The sequence below is a fragment of the Cajanus cajan genome, chromosome 4 (genome assembly GCF_000230855.2).
Source record: "Cajanus cajan strain Asha chromosome 4, NIPB_CcT2T_4, whole genome shotgun sequence".
Classification (NCBI taxonomy): Eukaryota; Viridiplantae; Streptophyta; class Magnoliopsida; order Fabales; family Fabaceae; genus Cajanus; species Cajanus cajan.
The window spans coordinates 64614679-64625876 of record NC_138520.1 but is presented as its reverse complement, the minus strand read 5'-3'; the positions used below and the strand labels follow the sequence as shown (position 1 = coordinate 64625876).

The 11198-nt window shown below is 39.0% G+C and overlaps 2 protein-coding genes across 2 annotated transcripts; both read right to left on the bottom strand.

Moving 5' to 3' along the window:
• Positions 1-633: 633 nt before the first annotated feature.
• Positions 634-2478, bottom strand: LOC145957458 (uncharacterized). Its single transcript, XM_083073720.1, has 5 exons — positions 2370-2478; positions 2211-2304; positions 1476-2095; positions 1062-1313; positions 634-872 (listed from the first exon to the last, which is right to left on the bottom strand). The coding sequence occupies exons 1-5, from the start codon at positions 2476-2478 to the stop codon at positions 634-636; spliced, it is 1314 nt and encodes a 437-aa protein (XP_082929846.1).
• A 2402-nt stretch (positions 2479-4880) lies between these two features.
• On the bottom strand, positions 4881-5612 carry LOC109802009 (uncharacterized). The gene has a single exon (XM_020363197.1). The coding sequence runs from the start codon at positions 5610-5612 to the stop codon at positions 4881-4883; it is 732 nt and encodes a 243-aa protein (XP_020218786.1).
• Positions 5613-11198: the final 5586 nt, after the last annotated feature.

Sequence of the window (11198 nt, the reverse complement as noted above, 5' to 3'; positions counted from 1 at the left end):
GAGAATATTAAACAGAGCGAAAAAAAACAAGGAAAAAATTACATAGGGGAATATATGTCCTCCCTTACTACTTGTAAAACAAAATCTAGAGGACTCCTCCATATTACATTAATCGTCGAGTTTTTTGCTCCCCAACTAGCCAAAACATGAGCTACTGAGTTAATCTCCCGATGGATGTTGACGATCTTAACACTCCAATCCCTAGCCACCAATTCCTTAACTGCACCAATGATGTCACTATGCTTGTGAATGTTATCTCTATCGAGGGTGGGTCCCTGTACTGCTTTCACCGCCCCTATGCAATCTGATTCACAGATTATATACCGAAATCCTGCATTCCAACAAAAAGACAATCCTTCCGCTAATGCAAGGATCTATGCTCTGAGAGAATCACCATCCTCAAAAGAACGAGCAAATCCTCCCTTCCAACGTCCAACCACATCTCGCACTAAACCTCCTACTCCTATGATCCTCGATTGACCAAGCCAGCTACCATCCACATTCACTTTAATCCAAGGATATTCAGGAGGAGACCACTTTACATTTTCTTTCCATAACTCTTGCTTCTCTAGATATATGTTGTTTTGTGCAATAGATAATGCAATCATTCATGTCACATACTGCACTGACCAGTTATTTCCATGAAAGACCATGTTGTTTTCGCCATATCCACCAAATAACTATTGCTAGTTTCTTAGCAGCTGAATTAGTTATAACTCCCTTAAACCATGTGAAGCAATCCATCAGCGAAAAAATCTGGGAGGGGGTATTGCCAACCTGCAGCCATACATCCCGAGAGTGTGGACAATCTCGAATTGCATCGAGAATGGTTTCTTGTGGACAAGAACAGCGGGGTAAACTTCCCATAAAATCTAAATGATGAAGAGAACGAAAGTGATTTGTCGGTATGGATGAGTGTAAGCCTTGCCATAAAAGGAACTTAACTTTTTCTGGGATATGCAGCTTCCAAACACGCTTCCATATAGGGTCCACAAGTCCATGATCGGGTTAAAGAAGAAACTGAAAGCCGGAAGCTGCTGTATAGCATCCGGAAGAGTCACCTGCCCAAGAGAACATGTCAGCGCCTTCCGGGGAGGAAGGGATGGGGACTTGTTGAATACGATTAGCCAACTCCATAAGGAGACGAGTAAAGAGTGAATCAAAATTCCAAGCACCCTGTTGCCAGCATTGTTCAACTGTTCTATCTGTTTCACTGATATGTACATATAGCACTTCCCTGCAAAGAGGCCCTGAGCCTAACCAATCTTCATACCAAAGTGAAGAGTTACCTGCACCAAGCTTTGGATAGAAGCCTTGTCACAAAAAGGGAAGGGCTTTGACAATGCTGTTCCACACTTGAGATGCACCGTTGCTCTTCTTTGCGTGCAATACGGATTCCCCATGCAAGTATTTTGCTTGTTGAATCTTGACCCAAGGTTTTTGCGGTGAATGAAGAAGGTCCCATATCAACTTACCAATAAGAGAGATGTTGACCTGTCGAGACTCCCTGATACCCAACCCTCCAAACTCTTTCGGTCGAGTGATAGTATTCCAACCTACTAAAGACCAATATCGTGATGAACCCGCCTTGGCCAAAAGCATGGTTCTGCTGGCTTGATTGATCTTATTACAAACTGCTTGGGGTAACCAAAGAGATTGCATGTTGTATAGAGGAATAGATGTGACGACTGAGTTGATGGGGCATAACCTACCAGCTTTGTTAAGAAGACGTCCCTTCCAAGCAGCTAGGTGGTCATTAATACGGTCAATTACATGGTGGAGATCTGAAATCTTAGCTTTCCCCTTGATCATTGGTATCCCTAGATATCTTTTAAACCTGGGTGTATGTTCGATACCCAGTGTCTGTTCTAAGTGCTCAAGTCTCGCGCTAGGCACCCCTTTCGAGACCACAAGTTTTGATTTCTCTAGATTTATCTTGAGACCTGATACGGTGCAAAAATTATCTAGCACAAATGCCATTACTTGGACTTGATCATTTGTTGCTTGGCTGAAAAGTATAACGTCATCTGCGAAGAGGAGGTGAGAGATGGGTGGTCCTCCTGGAGAGAGATGGATTGGGTTCCAGCAACCCTCGCTGTTCAGTTCATTAATTCTAAGGGATAGTCTTTCCATGCATAATACAAATAAATATGGAGAGAGAGGATCTCCTTGTCTTAAGCCTCGAGTTGGTGCAAAGGAGGGTAACTTACTTCCATTCCAAAGCACAGATAAAGATGAGTTTGTAACGCACCACATGATAAGCTTGATAATCCTCTTTGGAAAGCCAAATCTCCAAAGCGTGGCCTGAAGGAAATTCCAGTTGATTCAATCATATATTTTTTCCAGGTCGATCTTCAATGCCAACGAACCCCTTTTAGACTTGTCCTTTTGGATGAAGTTGATTGCTTCCTGAGCCAAAATGTTGTTGTCTGTCGTCCCCCGCCCAGGTATGAAGCTCCCTTGAAATGGACCTATCATGTCGTTCAAAAAGGGCAAATTCTAGCGACTATTACCTTTGAGATGACCTTGAACGCGACATTACACAAGCTTATGGGTCAGAACTTCTTGAGGTGCATGGGGTGGTCAACTTTTGGTATTAAGACCACAAGAGTTTCTAAGAGAGAAGAATCCGATGAACCATTTACGAAGGCCTCATTAACAGTTCACCATAGCTCATCCCTTGCAATGGACCAGTACTTCTTAAAAAAGAAAGGTTGGAAACCATCTGGTCCCGGTGCCTTAAATGATTTCATACTCATTACTGCTCTACAGACCTCCTCTTTTGTGATGGGTGCCAGAAGCGATGTCACTGCTTCTGCACCAAGCTGCGGTGGTGTGCCGTATTGCATATCTACGAATTGGCCTTATGAGTCATCTGAGAATAAATTTCTATAAAATCGAATAGCTTCACGTCGAAGCACTTCCAAGTCTGTGTGCCATGTTCCATCAGGGAGGAATAAGCCTCTGATTTTATTTCACCTTCTGCGGGACAGGGTCTGTGCATGAAAAAAGGTTGTATTCCTATCTCCAAACCGTACCCATTTCTCTCTCGATTTTTAAAACCAGAGAAATTCCTCCTGTAAAAAAACTTCATTTAGTTCTTCCTAGAGTTTAGTCTCAAGTCTGGTGAGACATTCAGATTGTCATTTCTCTAGTTCAAACTGGGCACCTTTAAGTCTGGCCTGAATCTCTCGTTTTCTTGAGAAAATGGTTCCAAAAACATTCCTGTTAAACTCAATGGCCTCCTTCCAAACCGTGTTCAAACCATTCACAAGAGTTGGTGTGCTCCTTTTCCAAGCATCCTTTATAATCTTTTCGAATCCTTTGTGAGTTGCCCAGGCAGCTTGGAACCTGAAGGGTCGATTCTTTTTTGTCTCAATCAGGCTACCACATCTAACAAGTAGGGGACAATGATCAGAATAGACTTGACAAAGGTTCTCCACAAAGGCATTTGGAAACAGGGTTTGCCACTTTGTATCGCAAAGTGCTCTGTCCAGGCGCTTAGCTAGAGGGAAACCAAGTTGATTCCGATACCAAGTGAATCTAAGGCCCGTGGCACCCAAATCCAATAGGTTGCAGTCGTCAATTAACTGCACAAACTATGATGCTCTAGACATGGAAAATAGACCACCTCTACATTCAGAAGGTGATACTATCTCGTTGAAATCACCTATCAAAATCCAAGGAGTAGAAATCTGACTTCTCAGACTTTTTATATGAGCCCAAGCTTGTACCCTCAGGTTATAACATGGACTAGCATAGAAATCCGTACACGACCATTCCTTGTGGCCCTGATGGACCCGAAAGGTTACGGCTTGAGGAGATACAACTACTTCACTAGTCACTTGTTGGCTATGCTGGGCAATCAGTATCCATATGCCTCCTGAGTGACCACGTGCTTCCACTTTATTGCATAATTTATAGTCAAGCTTCGTCCAAAATGACTCAGCGCTGGAGAACAAACAGTGTGTTTCCATGACAACAAAAATAGTAGGGTGATGCAGTTGCACCAGTTCTATGCTCCGTCTTCTACCCTTCGCATTGACAGCGCCCCTAATGTTCCAGCTGATAATATTCAGTGCTTCAATCATTGCAGACATGAGTAACTAGATCCAAAACAAACAAGGTTAGGAGATCATATCCTCGTTGCAGTCACTCGGGATGTCCTGCATATCTTCCTTGTTGTCAACTAGCATTACACCCTCATGTTCGTTTATAGGTGATCCTCCCAGTTATTGGGTGTGAGACACTTGGTTATTGTTAACTATGTCTTGGATGTCGTGCGCAGGTTCATCCTGATATGAGAAACGACTTCCTTCAACATGGACAATAGGAAGTACAGACTTAAAGTTGATGGTCTTCTTTAGATCACGTGAGGGTGCTTTCATAGTGGCCCAGGAGATATCTCGTTGAGGTTTAATCTCCTCAACCCGGCCCCGCTTTTTCTCTTTCCGTTGCACCATATTCTCGTGTGCCTGATTAGTTGCATGGAACTGCATGGCATGTCCCATCTGTGTTACTGGTGACTCTGATGCTTTGCAAGGCTCATTATTATGATGGGCCCCACTGTCCTTGGTAGTGGAATCAGTCTTATTCTGTGTGCCCATTCTGTTACCAGCCCCTTCAAAATTGTTGGCCATGTGGTTTGGCGCCTCCCCATAGTGGGGTGCATGGTTTTTCAACGAGAGTCTTTTATGATTTTGTTTCCTATTCCTTCGTCTAACCACCAGCCAGTCACCAGGAGGTTCAGGTGCATTGCCTTTTGGAAATTGGGATGTAGTTAGACCATCTTGCAACACAGAGTTCGTTTCATGACCCGCCTCATCTGTGGTCGAAGACTTATTTCCTTCCATTGCTGCATCAAGGGTATTAGGGGACTGTTATTCCTGGGTAGATAAAGTTCTAGAGCAATTCCGCATGATGTGTCCATAGCACCCACATGAAGCACATAGTAGATGAAGCCCTTCATATTCGACATTGTACCAAATTCCGTTCAGGTTGAATTTCCCAACAACAGGTTGATCCAACCTAATTTCAACACAGACCCGTGCAAAGCGTCCCCTTGTCATGTTCAAAGTATTTAGATCCACTTTAATCGGTTTACCAATTGCAGAAGCAATGGTAAGTAAGACACTCTCATCATAAAACACCATCCTTAATCCCGGAAAGCGAACCCAAACTAAAGTGCTATCAACCTTAGCATCCGCCGCCATGAACTCAGGAGACCATGGTCGTACGATCAAATAATGGTCGAAAAGCATCCATGGCCAACCCTGCATGACTTTTTCCCTGTCTGCCACTAGATCAAACTTTACCATAAAATATCCTTGTGATATGTCTATCAGTTCAAACCCACCTTGTAGTTTCCACAATGTGTGAAGCCGATACCTCATAGTGAGATACCCTATGTTCTTCCTCAGTATCTTTACCACAAGGCACTCCTTCCATGGTAAGCATAACTGTTCTAACGTGGGTTGCGCAATATTAAACTTAGGCAACAAACGGTCTCCACCCTCAAACTCCAGAGGTATGGCTCCTTCACTTATGAGATTACGTACATTGTTGGGTTTCGATGGACCACCCAAAACCTTCTCCTTGAAGGTGCTACCCATGCTGCCTAATCCCCCATCATCACCAGGGGCCTCAAGTGGCCGTGAGCCACTTTACAGAATCCGATGCATGTGATCACAGAAACCCTAGCGAGTGCCGCCGCGAGAGAGAAACCCTAAAAAATGATACTTTTAATAGCTTAATTAGGTTACTTCCTTTAATTAATTAATAACTATAAGAAATAATTTTTATAAATATAAAATAATAATTAACTATATTGTATAAAATTTGGGATGTTACATAAGGCTTCTTCGTTATGCTTATATAGTGTGGTAGCCTAACATTGGATGGTGGTGTTGTGGTGGTGGTATTTAGAGTAGGTTCCTCTGGTGGGTTTGTGGCAGTTGTGGAAGTGGGAGGCTGTCGCTTAAGAATTACATTGTCATTTGTTATAAAAATTTATGTTGTGTTGTTCATCATTTGGTTCTGGGTGGAATCCATGTGTGGTTGGGGGATACTTTGACTTCGACTTCACAATGAGTGCCAAATGTTCTTACCATAATTTCTACAAGAGGTCCCACGGTGAGATGACATCCTCATTACTTCAATATCCACGACGGTGGGTGAACACTACAAAGTCATTCTGACGCTCAAGTTGGATAATAGTTTTTGGTTAAGAATCAGATTAGGGTAGAATGATACTTGACCCCATATATACACGTTGATATATAATAAAATGTAGAATCTCTTATGCACATATTAACAAAAATGAGAATTGAAATATAATATGAAGATTAAAATTATGAACATTTAAATTAGAGAAAAATTAACCTAAGAAAAAGGAGAAAAAAATATAAAGAATGAAATGAGAGAAAGAATTGTGAAAATCTCCTTGGATTTCTATAGTGAAAATTATAGTGTCAAATCAAGATTAAAATTTTGAGTAGTCAAAAAAATAAGGAAATTAAGGTTTAAATTAACAATGAGAGAGAATTAATTGTGTAGAGCTTTTAGTAAGAGGCAAATATAATAGAATGCATAATTTCTTACACACATTGATAACGAGTGAAAATAAATTATTTAAAACTTTTAGAAGGAACAAATATAATACAATGTAGAATTTCTCATTGATTGAGGTTGTAACCACAAAATATTATATTGATTGTGGTCACAACAACATGAGAAATGTGAAGGGATGGAAAATGATTGACACAAACAAAAACGTTGATGTGGCAACATGTGATAATAGTTTTAAAGTGACATGTTAATGTAGAAGTGGAGAATAACTTTGTGTGTATAAGAATAGCCGATGTGAGAATAGCCCATGTGGAGATTGTGACACCCTTACTACCCCAACATATATATTGTAATAATAAAAACTTATAAATAAATTTTTCAATTTCGGTAAAAGGGTTCACATGAGAATCTTCAAAATTATCCTTCAATAACCACAATAACAAAAATGAAACGCAAGAGTTTTCAAATTGTTTTCAAAAATAACATTTACAATAAAAACCTATGTTCAAAAAAATCCTTTGCCTCGATGTCACAATATCAGAGCATCCCGACAATTCAACCGTTGGCATTCTAGATACCACTCGTAGCCAGATCTTCCTCACCTAAAATATCCACAAATCGCACGGTGAGAAAAGAAAACACCTATATATATAGCACATAAGAAAACACAACATATTATCTCATTATAATTTAATATTCATAAATATTTCAACATATCGTATTTCAATCAATCATGCATTGTCATCACGTCATAATTCTCAATCACACCAATCATCACAAATCTTGTACTTCACACTATGCCAAGGTCACACTACCCATTTAACAATCTCGGGCCGTGCTCACCCCTGATATAACACTGTGACAAGGTCACGTTATCCCTATCCTAGGGTCGTGCTCACCCCTGACATGTTAACCAAGGTCACGATACCCACGTAACAATCCAGAGCTTGCTCACCCCTAATATAACACTGTGCCAAGGTCACGTTACCCCTAACCTATGGTCGTGCTCACCCCTGACATGTTAACCAAGGTCACGATACTCATGTAACAATCTCGGGTCGTGCTCACCCCTGATCATAGGTGTGAAGAACCATAATCACATCTCATTCACATTCCACACAACATCTCATAGTTCAATTCCATACACATATCAGATAAGTCCAAAATAATGGGTTTCATACACCTCAAGCAATTCACATCTAAATCACCAATTTTTATCAAATAATATAGCAATAACATTCATAAATTAATATGATACTCAACGAAATTAGCAATTTAATATAATTTCAACATAAAACGTAAAACCCCTAATTGTTCCAAAACCTAGCTCACAGGCACTTTTCTACAATTTCGTTCTCTCTCCCAGATCATCATTCTTACAAATTATTAGCATATTTATAATCCTCAACACATACAGAATCTAATGGGATCATCAATTCCTCAAACAGAAATCATCTAATTTTTCACAATCTAACTAACAGGCACTTTTCTACAATTTCGCTCTCTCTCCCAGAGCATCATTTTTACAAATAAATCATATATTCGTAGTCCTAAATATATACAGAATCAAATAAGACCAATAATTATTCAAACAGAAATAATTATAAAATTGCTCATAATCCTAAGGGTTCTTCTTCTACCCAATTCTCTTATGTAACTCTACATATAAATAATTCCCTTTTATAATTATTAAAATAGAAATAATTATAAAATTGCTCATAATCCTTAGGTTTCTTCTTCTACCCAATTCTCTTATGTAACTCTACATATAAATAATTCCCTTTTTCCCCGTACCTGGATATGTAGAAGCTGAATCTAGATATGTAGAAGCTGAATCTACACTAGATCTGGTTGATCTCCCTCGCTGGGTTCCCCTCGGTCTGACGCAAAAAGTAGAGGAAAGAAGAGAGAGAGCAGAAGAAAAGAAATCAGAAATGAGAGGTGTGCCTTTTTGGGAGTGGCAAACAACTTTATTTATAGGCATTCTACGCCGGAATGGGTCGTTCCAAATCTGGAACGGCTCGTTCTAGACCCTTAAACCATGGGTAAAAATCACATCCAGAACACCCCGTTCCCAAACCAGAACTGCCTGTTGTGGTGGGCATTAATTACTCACAACGACCATAATTTTTGGGAATGTCCCGTTCCAAGTCCGTTCCCATTTAGGGTTAAAGGCAAAATTAATAGTCCGGAACGGCCAGTTCCAACTTGAGAACGGCTCGTTCTGGGCTACTAACTCACACTTTCTCTGGTAGTTTGGAACGGCCCGTTCCAATTCTGAAACAGCCCGTTCCAAGCTACTAAATCACCCCTATCACCCTTATAAAATTACCAAAATACCCTCAATTAAAATAAAATAAAATTGAAATAAGAAAAAATGGGGTGTTACAGAGATATGTGTTTATGGAAAAACCCCGATGCACAACAAGTGGTATAAAAGCCAATGGGCAACTAGGTGATTGATTTAGTGAATATGATGGAATTGGCAAGTAGATCCAATTATAAGATCCTTTGTATCAAAGTCCTCCTAACAATGGGTTAATATATGGAAGAGAGTCTTCCTAGTAACATGAAGGACTAGGAGACATGTCTCGTTATTGTGAATTAAAAATGGAGCGATGATGCAAGTACTTAGAGCATGACTAAGTTCTATGTATCACCGTCGGATAATACTTGTGGATTAAGCTGGAAAGGAAGGTAAATCATGGTTCTTTGTCAGAGGGGAGATTGTTGGAATGCAATCAAAGCCCCACATCCTTAGAACATAAGGATGGACATGTGTTTATATATATACACAATTGTTTTTATTGTTAATAGGCCTTTTGGGTGATATCCAAAACTAAAATCACGAGGGTTAAAAGTAAACAATATCTTACCAATATTAAAACACATTTGTGTGGAAACTCTCTAATACACAACTGGTGTTTATAATTCAAATTTTATATTATAAACTAGATAGTCACATTCAACATCATGCGAGCTTAAAATTTTAAGGAAAAATATCACACTTGGACAAATTACATTGTATATTTTAGACCATTGGAAAAGGATGGCAATTATCCAAAAATAGATGTCAAGAAGAAGAATGAGTTTAATGTTGGACTTTTACGATGAATATAATAAAATATTTATTACTTGATCATTGGTCATTGAAACATATTACAAAATAAGAAAAAAGAATATAAAGTATAATGTAGAAACATACCTCCACTTGTAGCCATTTCTGAATAGAGAAGTCTTCTAGCTTTTGCCTTTTCTGAATGTGGGAATCAATATAGCATCACAGACTTTATATAGGCAAGGTTAGGGACCCTTTCATAAACTCAGAAATGTAACTACCCCTTTAATTTGGCTTCTCCATTAAAATGCAATAATGCAAAAATTTAAAATTTATAACAATTATATCAATTTTGATTATGAGTCACTTAATGTTTATATTCAAACATTCTCCCACTTGACTCATATCTTATTAATGATAATCTTTATTTTTGAATATTAAGTATGGCCATAACATGTCAACTCAAACTTGATATTATTGTCACCAAAAAATAATCACACATGAATCATGGTGGTTATATTTTAGATTAAACATTTCCTTCCATGTATTACAATGTGTAACCTTTTCTTAGTGAAATATAAGGTCCTAAATTTATTGATTCAATATGAATTCATTCATGAATAACTTTAATATGCACAAAGTCATAAAATCAAAAATACAAATTTTAACGCAAGCCTTTATGATGGAAATCTAATTGCAAGAGGTAAGACCAAGAAGGGTGAAGGGTGATCCAAGGATGCTCACACTTGAAGACCATTGGGCCTTTAACTAGGTCCATGGTTAGGAAGCTAGAAGAGGCTTCTACAGAGGAAGTGCTTCTTAGACCTTTGCTCTTCATGCGCATTGATTATGATTCCTCTTATTAGTCTCTTGAGTTTCCATTGTACATACTTGTATAGTTGATTTCTTGTACCTTGTATATAGTAGATACTTGTATAGGTGTATTTTTGCCTTTGTATTTGTGAGGCACTTTATTTCCTTTTTAGTAGCTATTGTATATTGTTTCTAGGGTAGGTTACTTGGGCACTTTGACTCCATTTAACCTAACCTAGAAATACACTCTTTTCTTAGTTTTCTAGTAGTAGGATTGGGAGTGGCATTAGCAAGCTAGGGAGTGCCATTAGTAAGCTAGAGAGTGTTACTAGCAATTTAGCCAAAAGGTGGTCCTAGGCTAAAATTTACATATTGGACTCATTTTACTCCTAATTTTTCATAGATTTGATTTAGCTAGGTTCCATTCACATTGGATGAACCTAACTAAACCAAATTAACAATTTCAAACCGGATGGAGTAAAATAAATCCAAGAGAGCTGCCCACCTAGATGTGTTCACACTTGGCCAAATAGCTTGGTGCTTCTCAAGCTTGGAAGCTTGAAGCACAAGCTTCTCCTTAGCAAGCTTACCAAGCAAGCTAAGAGAGAAGCTTGCTCTCCAAGCCTCTTGACCTTGGATGGTTAGCTAAACCTTACCATGGTTCCTAGTGAACCATGGTTAAGGCTAGCTTGCTCTCTAAGCTTCCTACTCCTATATTTTAGTTTTTCCTTCATTGTAAAATACTTTTGGATGTATAGAG

What these genes read in the sequence shown, in the direction of transcription:
- LOC145957458 (XM_083073720.1), bottom strand. Translation starts at nt 2,478, where the DNA reads ATGATAGGTCCATTTCAAGGGAGCTTCATACCTGGGCGGGGGACGACA. An exon ending in GGTCAACATCTCTCTTATTG is followed by an intron (nt 1,314 to 1,475) that starts GTAAGTTGATAT and finishes TTTTGTGACAAG; the next exon opens with GCTTCTATCCAAAGCTTGGT. An exon ending in TGACATGTTCTCTTGGGCAG is followed by an intron (nt 873 to 1,061) that starts GTGACTCTTCCG and finishes TTCATCATTTAG; the next exon opens with ATTTTATGGGAAGTTTACCC.
- LOC109802009 (XM_020363197.1), bottom strand. Translation starts at nt 5,612, where the DNA reads ATGGGTAGCACCTTCAAGGAGAAGGTTTTGGGTGGTCCATCGAAACCC.